At 43.7% G+C, this 25278-nt stretch overlaps 1 protein-coding gene across 1 annotated transcript in view; it reads right to left on the bottom strand.

The window, feature by feature from the left end:
* The window catches only part of FSTL5 (follistatin like 5), a 426493-nt gene that overhangs the window by 60195 nt on the left and 341020 nt on the right, over positions 1-25278 (bottom strand). The window contains exons 8-9 of the mRNA XM_066632896.1: positions 17100-17261; positions 13706-13840 (exon numbers count right to left, since the gene is read on the bottom strand). Coding sequence (XP_066488993.1) covers positions 13706-13840; positions 17100-17261 — 297 coding nt within the window. The remainder of the gene's footprint in view (positions 1-13705; positions 13841-17099; positions 17262-25278) is intronic.

A 25278-nucleotide genomic window follows, 5' to 3' on the forward strand; every position in this document is an offset into this window, starting at 1 on the left:
ATAGCAGAGGGAAAAAATGAACAATTGAGTTCCCTGACCCACATTTATTTTACTGTCTCCATTATGCATACTCAGATTATAACTTCTGCTAAAACATAAAGGCTTCCTTTCTCAACTCCCGGATCATGGAACTAATACGCTGAAGATAGAAACTTTTCTGTTGAGACATAATGAAGCAAAATGATACGTCTGGCTGCCTTGGATCCAATAGATCACATCCACCCTAGAGACACAGGGCCAACCTACAGATTACTTTAAGCATATTCTTAGAGAGGGATTGCTGCATATTTTTGTACTAAATAGGAGCCATAAAGCCCAATCCTGAGCTGCCCAGTGCACCCAGCCTTGGCGGCACGGAGAACGGCTGCCGCTGGATCCTGTGCGCCCCGGGTCACCGCGTGTGGCACCTCGGGAGAAGGGGACTTTTGTCTTCTTCTCCCGGGTAAACTGAGTAGCTCATTAAAGTAAACTCATTACAGGGTGCCGAGCCCTCCACAAATGCCTTGGATCCGGTGCAGCAGAGTTCCATGGACTCACCTCCCCCCCTCCCCCCTGGCACACCTGTCGCCTGCCAGCCCCCTACCTGCCCCCCGCCACGCCTCCCCCGCCCTCTCTCCACCCCCCTGCTGGCCTCCCCCCTCCCTGGAATGCCTTGTCCCCGACCCCCTCCCCGCCCCAGGTTACCGTGCCACAGCTCAGTGGTCCATGAGATTGCTGAACCGTGGAGGCTTGGTGCCCAGAGCTAGCCCAGCACCAGCCAGCGCTGGACTAGCATGGGCGGTAGCCTGGCAGTGAGGCTCGCAAACGTGACTTATGGCACGTTTGCGACAATGCGCAGCGGCACAAAGCCACGGCACCGAGCCCAGGATTGGGCTCATAGTTCTCAATTTGAATCAGGACTTTAGTGAGGTAGAACAACTTTAATCTTTTGATCCTGCCATGGTTTCAATGCAGGTTAAAACAAAACAAACCCACAGCCTAGTTGATGCTCTACTTGGACCTGTGCCAGTGATCTTGTTGGCACAAGTATGCATGGACACATGAAGTTGGATCAAGACCAGTAAAGAACCTTGGATTGGGTGGACACCATTGCTGCTGAAGCTGCACTGTTCTCAGTCCCAATCTGCCCTCCTCTCCACCCCTGTCACTACTTCGAGCCTATGGAAAAGCAAGTTATGAATCTTTTAAATGAATAAATAAGCAGTTTCCAGTTGGACTGTTCTGCTCTCCTGTAGCAGCATGGGACAGAACAAAGCAAAAGATAAACACAGTCACTGTAATTGATCCAGTCTCAGTTCCGAAACAGCTGGTGTTATGCCAGAACCAATTCTGGTTCAGCTGTATTTACTACCAATTGCATCTTATGGTCTCTCTGTGTCAGATATGTGAGGTACCTGGAACGTTTCCCATTCATCTCTTGTCATGGTGGTTTAGAAAGTATGGAAGCAGTGCCTGTTCTCCAGGCACCAAGATTTGAGATCTATATTGCCTGACACCTCTCTTTGCTGCCAGAGAAGCAGATACAATATAATAAATCCTATTTTATCTATAGAGCTCCCAGGTTTATACCACTGTCGGGGGGGGGGGCAGAGGCTTTCTTTTACTCACAGGAAGGAGCAGCAGTGTGACCCACCCAATGATCGTGACCCACTTCTGGTTTGTGATTGCGAAACCAGAAGTGGTTTGTGATCATTACTTTTCTCCGTGCCCTGAGGAGCCCTGTGGAGGCTCCCAGGATGATGATGCTCCTTCCTGTGAGTAAAAAAAAAAGCCCCTTGCTCCCCCCCCCCCACACAGTGGCATGATCCTGGGAATCGTGTCACTGCCTTTCCCCCTCCCCTGCAAGGACTTACTCTCAAGGACTTTGTGAATCCCTGCAGTAGCGTGTTAAAAGTACAGAAATGTCTGCAACATTTCCCCAAATGTTGTCACATAACATGGTACCATCAAGTCTAATATAAATTAAAATACACATTGAAATGAAACGGAAAACTAGCTTGCGACCCACCTAATCGTCCTTGACCCACAGTTTGAGAAATGCTGCTATACAGCAATGGAATTATTACTATCATTTATTTATTACTATTATTGTTACTATTAAGAATAGATAGATCTCTTTTCAACAAAAAGTAGTTCACATAGTGTTGACACAGCAAAATAAATCAATAATTGATTCCCTGTCCCCAAACTGCTCACAATCTAAAAAATGATTCAGAAGGGGACACCAGGAGCCACCATTGGAGAAGATGCCATGCTGGGGTGAAAAGGGACCCAGTTCAACTAAGTATGGGAAGTACCCATATTTAGCCAGTAGGAATGCGTGGCTAAAATTCCTTTTCTCTGTAAAATCTACAGAAAGGACTCTTACCTCAGGATAATTACCCTGGGACAACTACTCTGAGATAATTTCTGAATCTTGTTGTAGAAATAAATCCATAGAAACTGCAAATCATTTGTGGGAGCTGAACTCATTAAAAACAAAGGCAGAATTCAGACCCCAATACTGAACTGTTCTGTTTACCATAGAGTCTCTGACTGTGACATTTTCAAAATGTATAACCTCGTTGAGCTCTGCATATCTAGGAATAACATAAAATGCCAGCCCTAATTATTCCTAAATAAATGAGGTAAACAGGCATTGTTGTGCATGAGATGCAACAGAGTTTTCATTAAAGGTGCAGAATACCCTGAAGAAACTCTTGCTATAAATCACCATTAAAAAAATGCTTTTAGCCTAGTGCAAAGGGGAATGCATTGCACTCCAGAGGCAGCCAGAGACCTAGAATGTTAGTAGTATTCAGATCACATAACCTCTTCCTAGGTAAGACTTTGACATGCAAAAAAGGCCCTGGTGTTAGAAATTGATCTATTTAATGGTCGTGAAAGGGCATATTATTTTTTAAACACAGCCTCAAGATACAAAATGCAGGAAGCAGATAATTTTCAGCTTGCTGTGGGATGGCAGATGAAAGAATTTCTAGAAGTAGCTTCATAGAATGTGACAGAGTCACAGCTGCTGAACTGGGTAACAAGGGAACCTGAAATTGATGTTAAAGAATAAAAAATGCAAGATAAAATATTAATTGGGTATCAAATATTCAACTCATCTGTAAATTACTTCAAAATCACGGGGTGACAAACTTTCCCTTTCTCTAGATTAACAGGTAAATAACATGAAGTGGAGACTGCCTGCTGTGGAATAAAATTCTGATAAAATATTCTGAAAATTCTAACCCTGAACTATTTGACAAATCTAATCTTTACTGTCAAAAAGAATCCTTAGAGAATTATCATAGTAATAAAAATATTCATTTAAAGAAGAAAAAGAAAATAAAGTCTGAATCTGCAAACTAGTCATTTGCAGTCCAACTGAAAAGCATCAGATACATCTGGGATCTGACCCTGGAACTACGTAGCATGGCAGTAGCACTGGTTGCATCTTTCTGATCCTGCTACAGTATAATGATAGCGATAATGCTCAAATATATATTACTGCCAATCATGTCACAAGACAACCAAACATAGGGATTGCACATGATCCCTGTTCTGCTTCAAAATGAAGTAAAAATACTTTATTGGAAATTGATTCTGGTATTTACAAAGACAGGAAGTTAAATTGTAAAAAGGGAACTGTATTCCCAGGACACCTTACAGAGGTAATCAATTCCAACATTAAAGATGACTGTATGTTCATCTAAGTGACTCAAAGGTTCTCCATCTTCACTTTTGGGGCTTGAATGGTGGGGTAAGAGGTATATATTGAAGATGCACACTCTTTGCATTAAAAAAAGCATACACAGATCTCTCTCCACATACTCATTAGACCCAGAACTGTGCATAGTCTTCTACGAGTCACTTCTCGTATGAGTCACTTTGAGTCACTCATGGCTTCTCATGGCCACTGCAGGTGAATGCCAATCTAAATGTCATATTTTGATTAACATGCTCTATTGGCACCCACTAGGAATCTAATTCCTTTTGCAGCTACAGAATGTATACAAATGCATCTCCATTTGCATGCATTCATTGTTGGCAACCTTCAGTCTTGAAAGACTATGGTATCGCGCTCTGAATGGTGGTTCTGCAACAGCATCTAGTGTGGCTGAAAAGGCCAATTCAGGAGTGACAATCCCTTCCACACTGGGAGCAAGTGCAGTCTGTCCCTGGTCTGTCTCCTTGGCTATGGGCCTTCCTTCTTTGCCTCAGTCTGTTGGCCAAGTGTCTCTTCAAACTGGGAAAGGCCATGCTACCCAGCCTGCCTCCAAGCAGAATGCTCAGAGGTCAGGGTTTCCCACTTGTTGAGGTCCACTCCTAAGGCCTTCAGATCCCTCTTGCAGATGTCCTTGTATTGCATTCATTAACCTTTTTGTATTGTATTGTATTGTATTGTATTGTACATGTATTGTACATGCATTCATTAACCATGTGAGAATGTGGTAAAAGAGAGAAAAACTATGGACTTCATATAATATAATAGTAGGGGTTAAATCCAGTCTACTGTGGATCCAGTGCCAATGCAGAGAAGGATTTCATAGGGCATAAGTGATCTTTCCCCCCCCCTTCTGTTTTCCACACATCAAAGCTTGAATGCCTTCATCAGAGAGGAACAGTCCGGTTGGTTTTAAGAGATGCTCGTATTTCCCATTATGGCATGGCAAGCCCATGAGTATACCCAAGGTGTGGGGAGGAGGAGGTAACTTAGCCCTGGGCAAGGGCACAAATGTTCCTCTTACCTAGAGATCTCTGGGACTGCTCTCCATAGGATGCAGTGTGTGCTCTGGTATTACACCTGCATCGGTGTGTGTGTGTGTGGGGGGGGGGATTGATAGGATTGGGCTATGTGTATGCAATACTGATAACGAAGCAAACAGACATGTTATATTTGTGTATAGGTCTGACAGCACAATCCTATGCTGGTCAACTCAGAAGTCCCATTGCCTTTAACGGAGCTTACTCTCTGAAAAGTATGCATAGGATTGCAGCCTGATAGGAAGATAGATATATTAGATTGTTCCAGGATGAACAGGAGCATCAAGAGAGTTTATCAAAGCACCATCTTCTGTTAAAATCTTGCTAATCTGTAAAAGGAGTTTAACTCACTGCTTCATGGAGACATAAATGTAACAACTAGATGATAAAGTGCTTTCACAGTGTTTTTCATTTACTTTAATCTTGAATTTCCATTCTGATGATGACTCATTATCATCTAGGAGTACGGGCTTCTCTCGGGGACACGAATGTGTCAAGAGTGTGCTATCGGAAAGAAACTTTGAAATAAATTTTGTCCTCTATCTTCTACCAAAGCCACATTGCTCAGTCTATTTATTTCCTTTTATGCCTGCTAACAGCACCAGGCATCACCCAGTCCACTAAAGGTCTTATCCATCACTCTGCTTCCCTGCCTGCTACAAAACATGGTATATTAATCTCTCAACAAGAAACACTGTAGGTTATTAAATCTTAGAAATCTTATCTCAAATTTAAAGAGCATCTGTAACGTAAATGCTTTGACCGTTTGTTTTGCTTTAATAGTTTCGTGCCAGCAAATTTCAGTTTTGGCTTTTTGTTGTTGAAGATATCCCAGAGAAATGGAAGTCAGACAGCTTTTACTTCAGTGCAGCCCCAGCAAGATATAAGGACATTCACTGCACTTAAAGAAGCCCCCTCAAATAGCCCTGTCTTCTTAAGGAGTAAGTGAATGATACATGCAGTACAAGCTGATTATCTCTAGGGCTGTAGTGAGAAGGTATAAGTCTGTATATATTCCAGCAAGTTTTTGACGTTCGCTACTGCATATTTTTGAAAGAGAAGATTTCAAGGCAGATGGCAAAAAACCAAAACAAATCAGTATTAACTGTCAAAACATGCATAATTATATAAAACAAGGTCTAAAAAAGCAAACTTACAAAAAATATAAGCAGAGCAGCCTTGAGACCCTTGGACTCTTTACGCTTTCTGAGGATGGGGTCCATAGATGAAACTTGGAGCTGAGAAACTGGTGCACCAACATGCAATCAATTAGTTGGTCCCAGAGATACTGACACGGAATAATCCAACCTAGTTTATTCACTGTGTGTTCCACCCTTCTTAGAAGGAACTCAGGGTAGCATACAAAGGCATCTCTTGCTTCATATTCTCATAACAACCCTGTGACATAGGCCAGGCTGAGAAATGGTGGCTGATTCATAGCCCAGTGAGTTTCATAGGTAAGTAGGGATTTAAACCCAGTTCTCCTTATTTCTAGTCAGTGTAGAAACTACACTTCAGTAGGTATGTATGCACTTGCTTCACATGGTCTGCTCTGCATGCTGTGTTAGGCAAGACACTGACACAGTAGAGGAAGAGAACTGGCATATGTCCCCTCCTACAGTTCATGCAGCTTCAATTACAGTGCAATCTCAATGATGAAGACAAGAGGGCTATTTAACACGCATGTAAATACTGCAAAATGCCCAACACGTGAATGAGTCTGGTTCGTACAGTAGTTCTACATAAACACAGGCAGCACGAGACCTAGGACATTCATGCATAGGAAATGTTCAAGTTTGGCTCAAAACATAAGTGACAGAAGGTCCAGCTACAATAAACCTATCAATCTGATTAAGCCAATGTCTTCATAATCCTCAAAGTACAAGCCTCGGCAAGTATACTCAAAAGTACAACTGAGTTCAATGGTATTTACTCCCCATGTATGTACGAACAGGTCTGTAGCTTTAGCAACTTCAAAAACAATCAAGGCTGCAATCCTATACCAATTTACCTGGAGTAAGTTCGATTGAACTCAATGAGACTTACTTCTGAGTAGATATGTATAGGACTATGCTGCAAATAAACTCTGTCTTCAGCATTTGGACAACACAGGGTTGTGTTTCTAAAGCAGAAAGGGCAGTATGTTTTTAACAAAGTCTGGATTTTAGAAATGATATGGATATGCAACGGTGCTACTCCCCTGGGGGCTGGGGATAAGAATAGGCCCTCGGTTTGGCTGTACTTGTCCTAAGAGGTGACTAAACTGCCACTGGGTAGATGGGACTCATTAGCCTGGGAAGGAAGCTCATCTGAGAGAAGGAAAACTCTGATCCCAAACCTCCACTGCCAGTTATGGAAAAGGCTTCAGGAGTCAACCTCGAGGCAAAATCTGGAGCCAGAGTCCCTGAGGCAGTTCATGACTGAACACGGTCACGTTCTGGCAACTCCTGCTATGCCACTGGAACCAACCGTATTGGCCTCTGCCTTTCCATTGGACCATTTCGGCGATGTGGAGAGGGGGGATTTGCTGCATGGGAAACAGTCTATCCTCCATATCTACTTTACCCAGGCTTCGCGCACAGGAGAGGACACTGTTCCAGAACCACCATTCAGAGCGCGATACCATAGTCTTCCAAGACTGAAAGATGCCAAATACAAAAATACAAATACCATGGATTTGATGGATTATTTTATCAAAAGTAGATGCTAAAAGCAATGGAGCAGTTCTGGTGTGCTAGCAGAAAACAATGGAGCAAGTAGATTAAATCAGTAGCTGCAGGATATCTTGATGTTAGCCCATCTGTTGCCACAACAAGTAAGGTGAACAGCATGCAGAGAATGAAATGAGGAAAGAAGCTGTAATCCTAGATCCACTTACTTGGTTGGTGGTAAGTCCTATTGAACTCATTGGGACTTAACTCTGAGTAGACATACATAGGATAGCACTGTGAGAATCCTTACTCCTTTTGTAATTAGAAACTACCTTTGGATTAGCTCCCTTCTGGACCATGTTTTCTTCCCTATCCCACTCTTCTCATTTTTAAAATCATGAGCACAAAAACATGAGCACAATCAATTCTCTTTATATACAAAATAGCTATCTGCGGATTCATGTAGCCCTGAGGGGCAGAATTGCTATCTACCTCTTGTTATCCACGCCTCTGTTCTCCTTATCAGCTATGCAGACACCTTCTGGAGGCTGCAAGGAGCTTCAGAATGGTGCCTGAGACCAGTGCAGATCCCTTTAAATGGAATCTTCCACCGGTCATTTTAAAGGGGTCTGAGCTGGTCATGGGTACAATTCCGAAGATCCCTGCAGTCTCCAGAAGGTCTCTGCAGCATTCAGAAACCTTTCGCAGAGGTGGACCTGGGGCAGGGGCATGGGGAGGGGGGCAAATGCCCCAAGTGCTGTGCTTGCTACACCCCTGCTGCTGCAGCCTCCATGCACTGCACTGATCTGCCTGCCCGTCGGAGCCAATCTGTGGGGGGGGGGGGTGAAGCCCTGGTGGTGCTCGGCAGCATGCAAAAAGCCTTCTGAGGCTTCTCGTGCAATCTTAAGCAATACTTCTGGTTTCATTGGGAAAACCAAAGGTGGTGCCTCGCAAGACGAATGCCTCGCACACTAAAAAACTCACAAGACAAAAGCGTTTTTGCGATTTTTTCTGGTGACTCTCAAGACGAATTTTTCTATGCCGTGCTTCGCAAGACAATTTTTTTTTATGGCCGTGCTTCGCAAGACAAATTTTTAAAATTAAAAAGTTGAAGGTTTGTGCTTGAAATTTTTGAAATCCTCTGTACAGTATGTATGCCTTTAAAGAGCACTTAATAAACACTTTGTAAACCAAATTTGACTTTGTTCTGACTTTTTTTGCCCATAGGAACGCATTAATTAAATTTCAATGCATTCCTATGGGAAACTGCGCTTCGCAAGACAAATTTTTGCAATACGAAACGACTTGCGGAACGAATTAATTTCGTCTTGCGAGGCACCACTGTGTTGTTTAAAATGGTGTGAGAAGCCTCAGAAGGCTGTACTCCATGTGAGGCTCTGTGAGCCTTTGTGAGCATCCTGGAGAGGAGGGTGTGACGTGATGGAGGGGGTGCCATGTCATGGACCTGCCCTGGGGCTTAATGAGGGTAAGTCTGTTACTGACCTTTTGGCACTACCTGCTGCACTTTTCTGGCTTCCTGAGGATCTGCATTGGATTTGATGGAAGGTAAGGTACCCCTTCGTTCCCAGGTACCCCTTGCACCTAACCCCATTAATTCCATAAGATCAATGGTTCATTATATGTGAATTCACTATCTGCTAGGGTTTCTAGGAACGTAACCTTAGCAGATAACAAGAACTGATTGTACTTAATCTTATATGCTCACTGTACATACCAGCAGATGGATGAGGAGGCAAATTATTCCAGCTATGCCATTAAGGGTGCAGTTCTAACCCCTAATGTCAGTGCTTTCCAGCACTGGCATAGTGATGCCAATGGGGTATGTGCTCCATCCTGCAGTTGGGTGTCACTCACGGAGGCCTTCTCAAAGTAAGGGAATGTTTGTTCCCTTAACTCAGAGCTGCATTGTCCTTATGTCAGTGCTGGAAAGCACTGACATAAGGGGTTAGGATTGTGCCCCTAAGTGTTCAAATATTTGTTTTGAGGGGGATACTCTGGCATAAGGCTCTCACTGTGAAAATGGTTAGGTGGGTCTAAGAAGACGAGTGGCACAGCTAGAGAAGGTGCAAAGCACTAAGTTTTGCAAGGAGCCTCACCGCAGAGTGCAAGTAGCTCCTCCTCCCTTTCAGAGGCAAAAGACCTTTGTTTTGCTCCCACCACCTGGAATGGCTTCAGAGGGGAGGGGGAGGGGCTGCAGTGAGGATCCCTGCAAAACTTTGCACTTTGCACGCCCTCTAGCCACACCACTGAAGAAGAGGCTTCATTTTGCTTCGGAGAAAAAAAAAAAAAGAAACTTTCAAGCATGAAAACAAAAAGCATTTTAAACGGAAGAGAAATAAGACACATTATCTGGCTGAAATCAGTGCACGTTTAGTGCTGAACTTGAGCTGGATTGTGTCCCATATTTACAAGAGCCATCAGAATGTTGGGCATCTGGTTCAGAGAACATGCTAAAGAAGCAGCAACGAAGCTTGGCACAATCAATGGGCAATGCTCTAGTAAATTATTGCTGAAATCAATATGACTTTTCAGATTTACAAATCATGTTTTAATGTTTTTGCCATGACAGTCACTTTGGCTCTGACTATGACAAGGCAAGCCCCTTCACAGCAAATATCCACTCATACTCAAGTGCAGTGACAAGGAAAATGCGAGAGTTATCAGGACTGAGGCTTTATATTAAAAGAGACCCACCATAGGGAGGTCCTTACAAGTGATTTATGTTCTCATGGGCTGGCTGGTGATTTTCCAAATTAGCTTGATAGATGGGAAGGAAGGGGCTGAGAGACTGAAGTCAATTTTTTTTCCTGGTGCTTTGTGCTGTGTTTGTTAAGCTTGGGTAACATTTCACCTGCTTCACTTTTTATGGTGTCTACTTGTTGCATGCCTTCTAAATTCTGATTTAATGTTTATTTTATGATAAACAAACAAAATGTAATCTTCTTTCTACCTATCAGATTATTAATTCCAAGTAGTCAGGTTCATGGGATTAATTTCTGAAAGAACTGCACCATCTCCAAGCTTAATACAATCACAGCATCCATTATTGATCAGCATATGACACGTTTCCCATCTTCTTTTCATTCAGTCGAAAAAATCAACCACAAAAGAGAGGCCAGGACTAGATTATTCACATTGTGCACTTGGGCCAGGATATGGTGGTGTGTCCAAGGTCGCTCAATGCCTTAAGTAACTATGTTTGGGCGCAATCCTAACCCCTTATGTCAGTGCTTTCCAGTACCAACATAAGTGCAATGCAGCTCTGAGGTAAGGGAACAAACATTCCCTTACTCTGAGAAGGCCTCCGTGAGTGACACCCAACTGCAGGATGCAGCACACGGCCCATTGGCACTGCTATGCCAGTGCTGGAAAGCACTGACATAAGGGGTTAGGATTGTGCCCTTTGTCTCCTTATTCATACCACCCAAGCATGTATCATCATAGCATAAAGACTGAGCCCCAGATCAATGATAATAATAAAATCAAAGGCAGATATTGCTACCTGAGAACACATACAAGAGTCATCTAAGTTGCCAAGATGGTACAGTGGTCCTCAAGTTGGATTTTGTGCTGGAAGATCCAGGTTCAAATCCATGCTAAATTACAAAGTTTCCTAGTGACCTTGGGCCAATCACTACCTCTCAGCCTCACATACCTCACAGTGTTTTTATAGGAACCATGTACACAATCCCTGAGTTCCTTGGAAGAGGCACAGTACAAAAATGTGAAAATACAAAAATAAATAAGCACCAAACTGCACATTATATCTTCACTATTAAGAGATACACTTTTTGCACAGAAAGCAGCAGTGGGGAAGCCAAAGTGGGACTGCAGTGCACAGAGAAGGGACTGTGCATTGTTTCTCTCCTGAAAATAGTCTCCCAAAGCAGTTGTTTGTCCTTAGAGTGATAGGAAAATAGTGAAAATGTGTTAATTTTCCTCCAGTTTGCTGAGGTCCTAATCTGAATCTCACCTGCATTTGTTTTTTGTGCTAAACGAGACACTTCTAGTGTCCATCTCTAAATGGAATATGCAGTTCCTGTCCTAACATGCAGAACAAAACAGACAGTTGAACCTTGAGAAGCAGTGATTAGCACAAAAAAAATGGTAAGGAAAAAAATAGTTTTCAAGAGATGATGAGCAGAAAGTGTTGATGGGAGAAAGGCACTGGAAACCACCCAAGGGCAGGAAGAGGACAAGGCAGGATGAATAAGCTAGGGTTGTGGAATACAGCTACTGGGTGTAAAAGTGTTGGGAAAATGTCCTGACATTACTATTGGGGAGGCGGAGATTTAACATGATAGCAGCAGACCTATATCATAGATTGCAGATCGCATGACAAAGCCTTAAACCTCTCTCCCTCCCTCTGTGTGTATGTGTGTGATGTCAGCCAGAAAAGCAGCACCTGAGAGAGGAGTGTTGAACTTTTCCTCCACCTACCAATTTTCTCTGCTTGAAGTTTGTCTTCCTCTACTGCTTTACAGATCTTTGGTAGAAAACCACAATTTAAGACATGATTGCATCATAGTATTCAGTTTGATTTGAATATTTTTTTTGTTTTGTTTTCAGCAAGCCAGAGAGAGAATGCACACGTTAATAAATAAAATAATTCAAGTGAGAGCATAACAAAATTGTTTGCAGGTACAGGTATTTAGCTAGGGGATTGCAAAGCTTCCAGCAGTAGGTACACAACAATATGAATATGATCCAAAGGCCTCTTCTATTGTCAAACTCATTGCACATTTAGCCTATAATACAGAAATAATAATGGGGGAAGGGTGGGGTAAAAATGTATTAAAATAAAATAAATATTAGTTGTTTTCTCACCCTGGTTCAGTGGTGAACCCCCCCCCCCAGCCCCAACACCCCAGAGCAAAGGTCCATGATGGCTCCCTCTCTGTGGGATGTCACCTCCCCCCATGCACAAATCCATCCCCCTCCCCCCACTTACCTGAAGCTTATGAAGCCTCGCGCGACTGCATCAGGGAGCCTTCCTGAGGCTTCCCCAAAGCTTTAAACTGTGCTTCCGGAAAAAGACAAACACAGTTTCCGATCCCATAAGGAGCCTCAGTGAGGGTTCCTAGAGGCTCGCGCCCGGGGCATTTGCCCCAGGGGAGGTCTGCCAATGCACTGGTCTAGTTGTGATAAATCACTTACTATTTAGTTAAAGAGAAGTGCATTTGGCAAGCATCCTAGACTACTTGAGCACACTTCAACCCAGTGATTACAATAAGAGTAAGATTTCATGGACCAGGCCTATTTATTAGCTCCTGGGAATATAGAGGAGGGGCTGTCAAGGTGAATGTTCTCTGCAATACATTAGCCAGTATGTCAGTTGTGTGTTTTTGCTGTGTAAGAAGCACTGTTAACAGGTAGTAGACAGTTTCATCAGGGATTATTAACTCCAGTTAGACTTTGGTAATTTCATTCCCCTCACCTTGACAACATGATAGAAGGGCTGTCATCTGAAGAGACGACAGTTATAACTTCCATTTGAGACTGCTAAATGCATCAAATAGGATTTTATTTTTCAGAAAACATGCAAGATTATTGGCAAGCATCCTATGCCATTAAATATTCTTATAGTAAATACGTTTAGGGAACGATGACTAAGGTTACCGTCAGCAAGCTTGCTAAGGCACTTGTAGAACAAGGTTAGTATGAACTCAGCTAGGTTTTATCCTCTAGGTAGAGGAAGGAAAGAAGCCACAGGTACAAAACCTGATGCCTTTGGCTGGTGAGAAGCGATATACACTCACCATGGAGATTCACATTACAAATATCTTTAAAATTATTTCTGCAATCAGAGTTAGAAACCTAACATTCTTATCAATGAAAGCTGTGTCATTCCGACTGAACCTGCAACTAATTTCTAGTCTATAATTTGATTACAGGTCTGTGAGCATATATGTGAGTGTGTGTGAGAGAGAATGCAGTCTCCCTTTGCTCTTAAACACAAACTCCTCATTTTGTTTTGACAATCCAGCTTTTGGGGGACTTTTATTCCTTGTGGCAATTGTAAATGCCAAAGGCACTCCTTTCACAGAGTGGTTTGGGAATGCTGCCAACATTGATCCAATCTGTCCAGTGATAAGAACATAGGAGCATTGAAAGTCTACCCTCAATCAAAACAAAGAAATGGATTTTCCCCTCTAGGATAGTATGGGATGGTAAAGCTTTTTTTTTTTTCCCCTTCTGTTGCCCACAACAGTTAGGCAACAGTTCATTAAATACCAAAAGTTTTTCTTCTATAGCTGTGAGATAACGTAAGCAGTGCTACATACGGGTCTTTCGAGCAGAATCCTCCACAAAAAGAGATGAGATGTCTTCATCCACTCCGGCTTCGTTCTTTGCAATGCAGGTATATGCTCCCGTGTCTTCATAGCGGACATTGCTGATGTGAACCTCACTGCCATTTGCTGTGCAATAAGAAAGCAATAACTTAGCCACAATGTTCACTTTTCCTTTCTAACTGTGCTCCAAGATTACACTTTCACATCTGACTTATCCCAATCCACTTAACGAGTTTCCCTTCCTGACAGTGCGAAAAAATATTTGATGGGTTTGTGAGAGGTGCTATCTTTTCTTGCTGTTACAATTTGGCCAAAAAGCATATTTTTCTGCTTCAGTGCCAACATCCACATTTCACCAAAGCCCAATTAACCCATTTCTGCCCAGCCCAGCCCACAGGTGTACATATTTGATCCCTTTTGCATACATGCAACGTTGGGCAGAAATGGCTCAATCATGTGTGAACTGTCAGGAAAGAGTTTTTGGGGATTCAAATAATGGGTTTGGGGCTCAAATGAATGGGGTGGGAATATAAGACTCCATTTACCCTCCAGTGTGTATGTGTAGGTTCTCCAGAGTCTGAGCAGATTTGGTTGACTGGGGTTCAACAGAGCTGTTTCCTCAATTTGGAGAAAATAATATACTAAACCAATCCAAATCAGACCTGGCCTATGTTTATACAGAAATGCCATTTGAGTGGACTGATGTCACTATATGGGGCCGATTACATGACTGCTGTGCACTGTGTGATCATAACTGTTTGGAAAAAAGGACACTATTATGATCATAGAAATTGCAGCTGCTGAATACTAAGGTCCCCATGGAGGGGCTAATTCACACACTCACAGAACAAATGAGTGCAGTCCTACCAGCTGCAAATCTATGGGTTCCCAATGTGGTCACATGATGGAACAAAGAAGTGCACAACAGTACTATGATAGGGAAAAATCAGAGAGAGAAGCACATGGGGATGAGTGACAATCAATCCACTTTGAAAACCAGCAGAACTCAAATGTATTTGTTGAACAAATGTATTTGTTGAGAGGTTTTCTGGGTCCCAAACAACTGCAAATCCATTATGAACCATTTCCTCTCTAATTCCTTGATAGCACTGGACTCTCTTGTTCTCCATCATCTCACTAAAGTCCAACAGCTGGAGGTTTGCCATTGCTCTGAGTTGATAGCACTGGCAAGGATTCCCAGGCGTATTAATTCAGCTAAATTGAACTTTACTGATTAGAGGGGATGTGTTCACTGGTGAAACCAGTCAAGTAAAATTGTTCTGTCACTTATAGTTTCAGAAAAGTGAAACTCATCTCTAATAAATGAAGTGTTTGAAGCCACAGCACACTGGATCTTTTCTACATGCTAATTGATTGCAGTCAATAAAAACATCAATAAATACACTTTAGTGCATGGTATACTATATGCCCTGCATGTACAATGTGCATGAATATCCCTTGCCAAGAGAATTGTGTGAGTGATAAAGGGCCATAGATCTATAGCAGTGGATGTGCTCTGCATGTAGATCCCATATTATGTAGATCCCATATGTAGATCCCAGATTTGAAGATCCCATATTCAAATCCCAACAGCTCAAAGGAACAGAGGCAGTTTGCCTCATAATTAAGAGTCAAATCCTGAGTTCTCAGTACCAGCCCTGTGTTGGTGCTGAGTATCACAAAAGTGCCATAAGGTGCACCCACAACACTCAGAGCTGGCTCAGAGGAGAGGTCATTCGGGGTGGGGGGAGGCATTCCGGGGCAGAGGGAGAGCAGGGGAACTGGTGAAGGAGGGGATGAGATTGGCGGAGCTCTATTCCACCATATCATGAACCTTGTGTTGGACCTTGTTGCCTGACACAGGGACTCTCAGCTCTGTGCCAGCAAAATAGCTAGTGCAGACTTAAGTAGCCCCATTGCGGGGCCTGCACTCTTATACAGGGGAAAGGTACAAATGGCACCTTCCCCCAAAGAGATGCTGATGGCTACCCAGCATGCATAGAATGCAGAGGCAGCCATTTTGGAGCCAAGCAGCTCAGTAATAGGCTGTTAGTTAGACAATTGGTCCATCTGGCTCAGTACTGTCTGTGATTTTCAGTATCACAGTGCCCAGTGATTTTCAACTACTGTGCTGTGGCACACTGGTGTACTGTGAATGGTTTGCAATATGCCACCCAAGTCTGGGAGTGTCACATATTAGTAGGGCCATTGGTGGATGTGAGCACCTGCCTAGTCAATTGTCAAAAAACCGATGGTGTGCCTTGACAACTTTAGCACCTTCTCAGTGTGCAGTGAGATGAAAAAGGTTGAAAATCATTGGTCTTCGCTGACAGCAGTGACTGCTTGTCAAACAGTGACTGCTTGTTTCTATGCTTTTTCAGAGATGGTTCTTTCCAACTCTACCTGAAATTGCCATGGAGAAAAAGTATCACCTTCTGCCTTCAAAGAATGCAGTATTCCACCGGGCTACAGTCCCTTTCCTAATTTCCAGCTAGCAGAGGCTCTGAAAAAGCTATGCATGGACCTCTGGAAGAAAGCTACTAGTCCGAATAAATGCACTTTGGCTAGATGGCCCATCAATCTGACACTGCATAAAGCAGGCTCCTGTGTTCATGTGAGGTCCAAGGGCCCAATCCTATCCAACTTTCCAGTGCTGGTGCAGCCATGCCAACGGGTTGTGCACTGCATCCTGTGATGGGGAGGCAGTCACAGAGACCTCCTCAAGGTATGGGAACGTTTGTTGCTTTACTTTTAGGTTGCATTGTGGCTGCATCAGGGCTAGAAATTTTGATGGGATTGGGCCCTGAAGACCTAGTGGCAAAAGCAGCCACTTGTTATCATTCAAATGTTAGATTGCGGTATGCTACATCCATTCCCAAAGGTGTGCATTGTGATGCCCAGGGGCATTGCAGGATTCCTGCCGTCTGGAGGCATGAGTTTCCAGACAGTGGCAGGAAGCTCAGCACAGAGGGCAGAGCTGCAGTGCACAAAAACTCCATGCTGGGAAAAGCCCTCCTGCCCGACCTGACCTCTTTGGAGGCTCACATTTGATCTCCAAACCCCAGAGTGAGTGGCGGTGATGTCACTGCATGATGTGTTTTTGCTTTTGCCACTCCTGGGTTCCAAGGGCATTGGAGAAGCAGTAAGTTTGGAAACCACTGGCCAAGACCAAAGAAACAAGGGGGAAAAAATAGTTATGCAGTGGAGATCCTAAACCTCACAGCTTTCTTTATAAGGTTGATGGAGTTAACCCATCAATGTTTGTGGCTCAAGGTCCTGCCCAAAGGTGTGATAAATACACTATAACAGTTCAAAAGTTCACATTATTCTCTAAGTCATTGTAGAGCAGATAAAAAAGGCATGCAAAAAAAAAATGCTCCTTTACCTTGCAGAGTTAACTGTTTGGACAACTTTGGAGTAATATCAATTCCGTTCTTCAGCCAGCCAAGCAATGGATTGGGGATGCCTTCCGCATGGCATCGAAGGCTAGCGGTAACACCAGGTTCCCTGGCTTGGCTTTCTGGAAAGACTCTTATGACTGGAGGAACTGAATAGACAGAAGCACAATATATCAAATGGAGTGCTGATTATTCAAAAACATGTAAGTGTACATATTTCAAAGTAATCAGTGATGACAACCACAGAGCCATGTACAATGGCATAAGCAAAGAGTAAGGTGATATTTTACCTGCTTGTTGATTAGCACCTGACATTTAGTTCTGTTGTACAATAAAATTCAAAGAATAGCAATAATTTTAAGGGTACAGTAGGTATGCGGGGGAAGCTGCCACTTGGCCACTTGCCCAGGGACAATTATAATCTGTACCAGACAAGAAAGCAATTGGTTATATATTTCTCTTCAGTCCACCTTTCTAAGGAATTTGGAGCAGAAAATGTAATTTAAAAATGCAACACATCAGGATCAATAGAAACATAATTTAATATCAAAATCAGCAGCTGCAAAATCCATACATTTTCACTCCAGTTGGCAGCCTTCCAACTTCCCTATCTTAACCCTTACAATAGTCTTTCTAAACAGAAGGATCTTATACCAACATCTGAAACATGGGAAGGAAGAACATAAACATATTTACTAGTAAAGATCATATTATCAGGCAACTGGTGAAAAAACCCTATGCCTTGCCATAGAGGACAAATGTTGAAAAAGATGGTTCAGAAATTCTCTATCCAATTCAATAGCCGGGCCAACGTTCAGAGAAGCGCCAGCCTGTGGAGGCTGACTCAAGCCTCTGTACCAGGTTCCTGAGCACTTTGCATTGGCCTGGTTGTGCCAACACAAGGCTCTGAGGTAGGTGGGGGGTTGTGGAAGAGGTGGGAGGGAGGCATTCCTAGGCGGGAGGAGGGCAGGCGGTAGGCGGCCCAGGGGGCGGGCAGGGAGCCAGAGGTAGGGCTGGGATCCGGCAGTTATGCCAGATCCCAACCCCCGTTCCCAGGAGAATGGAGCGGCTCCAAGTCGCTCCACTCTCCTTGGACTTGCGCCACCTCAAGAGGTGGTGCAAGTCCAATGAGACTCATAGGGGCTAGCGGTCCTTACCCGGTGGTAAGGGGAAATGTTTCCCCTTGCCTCTGGTTGAGCCACTTTTGGCCCCTATTCTGCGTTGGATACAGTGCAAGCCTCTTGGCCTGCCTGTTCCAGCGCAGGATAGGATTGTGCCCTAAGACGAATGCACCCACTGATAATTCTCACAACTGAGAGTTTCACATGATAATTTATCATTAACGTCATCATCACAGTTGCAACTAGCATGGAAATTTTCTCAATGGCTGTTTTACTATGCACCCACATAATGCACAAGTCATAGCTTTCAAAGGAAAAATACAGATTGCACAAGACAAGCTAACAGCATGTACTGGTCAGAGTTAATCCTTAGCTGATTCTTCTGGGAGTCTAATTCACTCACCTCTGCCAAAAGTGTTCCTATTTTTGCCAAAGTCTATGCCTTTCGGGGTTTTATTTCCAGAATATCATCATGACTGCATGCTCCAACTTATATTACATGTTTAGAAGGACTAAAGGGCCATCAGTTCCAAATCCTGGCCACAAGTCAGAATGGCCCATCCATCTACTTCAACCTCACTCAATTTGAACCAATGTAAACCCAATGAAATAACATTATATGTTATTTACTGGATCACCTTATTTTTAACTGTGTTTTTAGAATCAAGCCACAGTTAATTTTGTGGCAAATAACAAGCTTCATTCCTGACTTTCTTTCTACATTACCTATTATTTTTCGTCTAGTACAGTTACAGCAGTGCAGTTCTCCTACACTGTTAAAAAAACTGCAATGAAATATTCTGAATTTTTAATATAATAATAAAAAGAACAACAGCATCTCCCTTTGGCCTAAGGGCTAACAAGAGATCCGCCACAAGCATAATCGGTTTCAATCCAGACACAGCACTCACTTGTGGAAAGCTCCCCATGAGGCTTAAGAAAACATGCAGCAAGACACTTGGAGGTCTGTACACAACTTGGATATCCACACTTAGCCCATTCCCTCTGCAGAGTTAAATTTTTTAAGCACCATATAGAAAAGGATTGTAACCAATAAAAATAAGGGAAATTTGAACTTTCAGCTTGTTCCTTCTGAGGATGCACTTTATGAATGTCTTACAGAAATATATGCTTTCTTCATATGACTAACAGCCCAAACCTGAGCTGCCTGGCATGTAGGGCTGCAGCGGCACCGAAAAAGGCTGTCGCTGCATTCCGTGCGCTCCAGGCAGCTGCCACTGCCTCCTCTGGAGAAGGGAACTTTAGTCCCCTTCCCCCGGATAAAGTGGATCTACTCCTATGTTGACCCGAAGGTCAGTGTAGAATTCAGAGGCCCTGTGTCGAGCGACCAGCCCGACATGGAAGCTCAGGATCTGGTGGAGTGAAGCACCACAAGTCCCGCCTCCCTCCTGCTCGCCTCTTCCCTGCCCTCTCCTCGCCCTCCCTCCGCCCTGGAAGGCCTCCTCCCTGCCTCTTCCCATGCCCCCACCTACTTCTCCGCTGTTTGGCAGTCCATGCAACCACTGAGCTGCGGAGCTCTGGTGCTTCACCAGCGCTGGGCTAGCTCCAGTGGAGCACTGGCGCTAGGGCCCACAAATGTGCCTTACAGCTGTTTGCGACAGTGTGTGCAGGCAGTGAAGACTAGGATTGGACCCTAAGAGTGCAATCCTAACCAAATTTCCAGCACTGAGGTACAGGCAATGCAGCTCTGAGGTAAGGGAGCAAACCTTCCTTTGCCTTGAGGAGGCCTCCGTGATTGCCCCCCAACTACAGGATGTAGCACATGCCCCATTGGCACATCTATGTCAGTGTGGGAAAGTTGGTTAGGATTTGGGTCTGAGTCTAGGCATATTAATAGGGTTTCAAAATCTGTTGAAAGTATCAACACTTCTGAGTTAACATGCCTAGGGTTGCACAGGAAAAGCTGAAGAGTTAACTTCAGTATGTAATTAGTGGGGGGAAATCATATTTCATGGCTGAGTAGCAGAGACATATTTAGCATTTACGAATGTATTGTTCCATCCTCTGGGATCTGTATTGTAAGACAAAGTTATAGTGTGATGCAATTGTAAAGTAAGAGTTGTCATACACACATGCACCTCTGTATTAACACAAAAGCCTTTTAATTAAAGCTGATTGCTTAGTCTCGTCTCTTCAGGTTATTTACTTCCACTGTAATTGCAATACATCCCTAATAATTAAATTTTAATACTTGGATCATCTGATATTGTACTAATGCTTTTCAGATAGAAAAAAAAAACACAAACCAAATATAACCAAAGATAACAATGGATACTCCAGAGCTGCATGCAAGCATCAAAGTAAAATGTAGTTGCCTATTTCACAGAACAACTTCCTGGATGACAGTCCACAATCTAGGGAGGGCTGTAAGTCAGTGGCAGACCAAATGCTTTGCATGCAGAAGGTCTCAAGTTAAACCCTGATCATCCTCAGGTAGAACTGGGAGAGACCCCTGCCTGAAACCCTGGAGAGCTGCTATTAGCCAAAGAGGATGATGCTGAATTAGATAGTCCAGGGGTATGACTCAGGATAAAGCAGCTTCCTAAGTGGACAATCGCACGTGAGCAGAAACATGCATGCACTGCACATGGACAACTTTAGATACATAGGATGGGGACTGGCACCTGGAGGGACTGGTGGGGCAGAATCTGCATGTGGAACCGAAGTGGGTTGTGTGATTGCTATTTTCACTTTTTACAAGCTGCAGGGAGTTCCGCAGAGTGCTCCGTGGTGCTCCCCGCACCCCCTGGACCCTGGCAGGAGATAAGATGTGTTAGAAAAAGCCCCCCAACCCCTCCAGTGGCTGCCTTTTTCCCTGCCCCTACTAAGATTTATCCCAAGATTTATCTTGTGTGGTTGGTCTGTGGAACTCCTTGCCACAGGATGTGGTGATGGCGACTGGCCTGGATGCCTTTAAAAGGGGATTGGACAAGCTTCTGGAGGAGAAATTCATTATGGGTTACAAGCCATGATGTGTATGTGCAAGCTCCTTATTTTAGAAATGGGCTATGTCAGAATGCCAGATGCAAGGGAAGGCACCAGGATGCAGGTCTCTTGTTATCTGGTGTGCTCCCTGGGGCATTTGGTGGGCTGCTGTGAGATACAGGAAGCTGGACTAGATGGGCCTATGGCCTGATCCAGTGGAGCTGTTCTTATGTTCTTATGGGAGATTTACTCTCGAGAAGCTTGAGAACCCCTGCCTTAAGGGGACATTTATCCCCTTGCCCTGGGGGAAGTCCCAGTAGCTGCTATGGTGCAACTCTGGCCTACATAAGTGATATCGCTAGTGCAAGTCTCCACTGCCTTGTGCAGGTGGATCAGAACAGGGAAAGGGGCTTTGGATGTTGCATGTGCTGCTGGGCACAATCCCCCACCCTGTCCCATCTCCCCCTTGTTCCATCCACCCACCCTGTTCTATCCCCTGAGCCAAGCTTACTTGCTCCAGCAGGCCTCCCAATGACTGCCAGAACATGCAGGGTGGCTCTGGTTTTCCCACTGGTGGGCTGGCTGCTTGTGCTGCCACAAAGCACTTTGTGGTTGCTTTGTAGTTGCCTGCATCAGTGGAACACACACATTCTGCTAGTGCTCTTTTTAGATAGTATTAGGCTGTAAGTCTACTAATTGGATGTTTCCGGCTAAATACTTGATTAGCTTAACATTTAAATAAACAATATGTTTCTTGGTGAGCTTATCACTAAATTTGAGCAGAACTGAGATTGTCTGAGGACGAGAAATAAGATGCCGGAGAGGCACTTTACAATCCCTTGAGATCTGCTTTGTATTAAAATAATCATCTCCATCGTTCCCTTGAAACACTGACATGTGAAAATATGAATTATAAAAGAGAAATAATTAATTTTGACTATTGTGAAACAGAATGATGCATTTTCAAATGTTACCCAACTGTTTATAGGAAATGGCTCAGCATGCTACCCTATCACAGATTTGTTGGTAATAAAGAAATGACTTTGATGCATTATGAATCACAGTAATAATAATCATGTGCAAAATTAGAAGCACTGAATATCTTTGAAAAACCTAATTAGATGTAACAAACTTTTATCTGGATTTTATACTTATCTTGATGTCACATTATTTCCTGATCTTGGGTGTTCATACACTGCAATAATCCTATGCATATTTACCAGGGAAGGAGACTGTTAATGGGTGTGTATTTCAGGAAGTGTGGTAACGTGTACACAGGGGAAATATCTGTCATGTGCAGTGGCCAATGGCACAGCTCAATAGTTTGACTGGACAGGAAGATGCAGGTGAGGGTTAAGGCACAACAACCTCCATGCCTTTTATCATGGAGATAATTTTACAAAGATCAGGTAGAGGAATCAAAAGAAATGGTACTCCTTGTTTCTCAGCCATGCATGCAACTAGGCCCTAAATGCAAACAGTTGCTAAAGAGAGAAGAAGACCTTAAAAGGAAAAAGGGGTTTGTCATGGCAAAAGCAAGGAGAGAAAGGAAGGGAGAAGGGGTCTGAATGTAGTGAAAAGAGAAAAGAGAGAGGAGGAGAAAGGGAAAAGAAGCCAGAAAGGTTACTAAAGTTTTGTCCCCAGGTTGCAGTGTCCATTGCATTGGAGGAGTCACGGGGCTAGATCAGGGGTGTCCAAACATTTTGGAAGGAGGGCCACATCATCTCTCCGACACTATGTCAGGGGCCGGGGGAAAAAGAATTAATTTACATTTAAAATTTGAATAAATTTACATAAATGAATATATTAGAGATGGAACTTATATGAATGAATGAAGGTCTTGCAGTAGCTTCAGACCTCTAAAAGGCCTTGCACAAAGCAAGGCTGGCCTTTCCTTTGCTGTCCATGCTGCATCACAGAGGTGAAACAGCAAGTAGTGGAGGGAGCTCTCATCCCACAGCTCACACAAGAGGTTGAACAGTCGCCCTCAAGCTGAGAGCCGTTGCGTCAGGCCAGCACGGGCTCCAGCAAATCTCCAGAGGGCCAGATGCTCATTGGAGACTGGGGGCTCCCTGAGGGCAGGATTGGAAGTCCCCGAGGGCCGCAAGTGGCCCCCGGGCTGGGGTTTGGGCACCCCTGGGCTAGATTAATGCCGAGATCAAATGATCCTTCTGCTAAAATGTGGGGTATTTAAATGCTGAAAGGGCTTTGATGGGGGCCCAGGGACTAGGCTGCAGTCTTGGCTGTTTGAGGGGGAGCTGGGCAAGGGAGCAACAGCTGCTTTCTAGGGAAATTGGTGCATTGTAAGGCAGCCCAAAAAGGACAGCTGTTCACAGCCTGCGTTGGTGTAGTGGCTTTTGATTGTGCTCGCTGCAATGCTACAAGTTTACCTGAGTAGACCTGTCCTTGGACTCTAATTAACCTGAGCACAACAGTATGATCACATGTCGCCTGTAGCACTGGTTCAGGCTACACAGAGCAAAGACTCAGCCATGATTTCAGCACTATGAATGGAACCATGGAGTTTCCTACTTCCTTCAGTTCTTTTCCTCTTGATTGTTCTCTTCTCCCTATCTCACTCTTGCAAATTCTCCCCCTGTTCTTAAACTCCTATTTTCCCTGGTAAATCCTCCCAACTTATTTTTGTTCTTCTCACCTCCCCATTTTCCTTTTCTTCATTTACACTGTTACTTGCCTCTTTTTCTTTATTGAAAACATTTATACACCTCCTTTCCCCGCACTATGGGTACCAAGGGCAGCTAACAAAAAATATAAAAAGCAATCTCATCATAAAAACAAAGTGAAAATTAAACAACTAAACCCCAGAACAAACCCCAACACTTATAAAACAATAAACAGCAGTTAAAACTATCAAAAGCAGTAAGAAACTCATCATCGAAAACATCAGATGTTAAACACCGAAACATAAAGCAGCATAGCAGCACATAATTTTTCCTTGTAAAGCCTGAGTCTGGCTCTTTTCTTCTGCCTATAAACCACTGATGTTTAGCACCTAGTTGTGTGAGAGATTGCAGTGCACATTGTATTTTATCTTACTTTGATTCCCCATCCCAGTTACTGTAGTTTTATCCCCAAAATAAAGTTATCTAAAAAAGTTACACTTCTAGTAACTTACTCCTAGTAAGGAACTTACTCCTAGTAAGTTACTCTTCCTAGTAAAGTTACTCCTCCTAGTAAAGTTACACCTATGACCTTTTCTATTCATGCCACTTCATTGAGCTATGCCATTGCCCACTGTGCTTGGTTTCAGCGCATGCAACAGATTTCTCCATGTGTGTCTTAAAAACATGTCTGAGGGTAACATGGCCCTCCCTTTTATTTACACCACCAGCAGTGGGGGTGGGGCACCTTTCTTCTCCCCTTACTGCTGTAGAGGCAGTACAGTAAGATTAAAGTGTGCTGCACAAAGCCTTTTCTCTTCCTTTTTTCCAAACAAGAAGAAAGAAAGGTGAAGGGTTGTATGGGCTTCAGTCTTTGCAAGAGTCACTTCCAACTCAGTACCCCTCACAAAGACTGCAACTCCAATATGCTCCTTAGCTATTATTTCTTTCTGCCTGCAGTAAAGACTGGTGCACTACACTTTAATCTCATTATTCTGCCCTTTATAGTACTGATGGGATAAGAAGTAGCCCTGCACTGCCATTGGGGAAAGTAGAGGATGCATGGGGGTGGGGAGGAAGGCTAGTGAGGTTGTTTGAAGTATGGGACAGGTAACAAAGGCATTTACTGAACCTCAAAGTCAATTGGTGAATGATCCACATTTTTTGATAGAAGATTGGGTCATTTTCAAATCATGTAAAGGCAAACCTCAATGAACTCAACAAGTGTAATAATCTGTGGAACTCCTCGCCACAGAATGTGGAGATCGCATCTGGACTAGATGCTTTTTAAAGGGGATTGGACATTTACGGAGCAAAAATCTATCACAGGTTACAAGCCATAATTACATGCAACCTCTGGGTTTTAGAGGTAGCCTATCTCTGAATACCAGATGCACAGGAGTGGCAACAGATAAAGGTATCATGTTGTCTTGAGTACACCCAGAGGCATCTGGTGGTCCACTGTGAGATGCAGGAAG

The sequence above is a fragment of the Tiliqua scincoides genome, chromosome 6 (assembly GCF_035046505.1).
Source record: "Tiliqua scincoides isolate rTilSci1 chromosome 6, rTilSci1.hap2, whole genome shotgun sequence".
Classification (NCBI taxonomy): Eukaryota; Metazoa; Chordata; class Lepidosauria; order Squamata; family Scincidae; genus Tiliqua; species Tiliqua scincoides.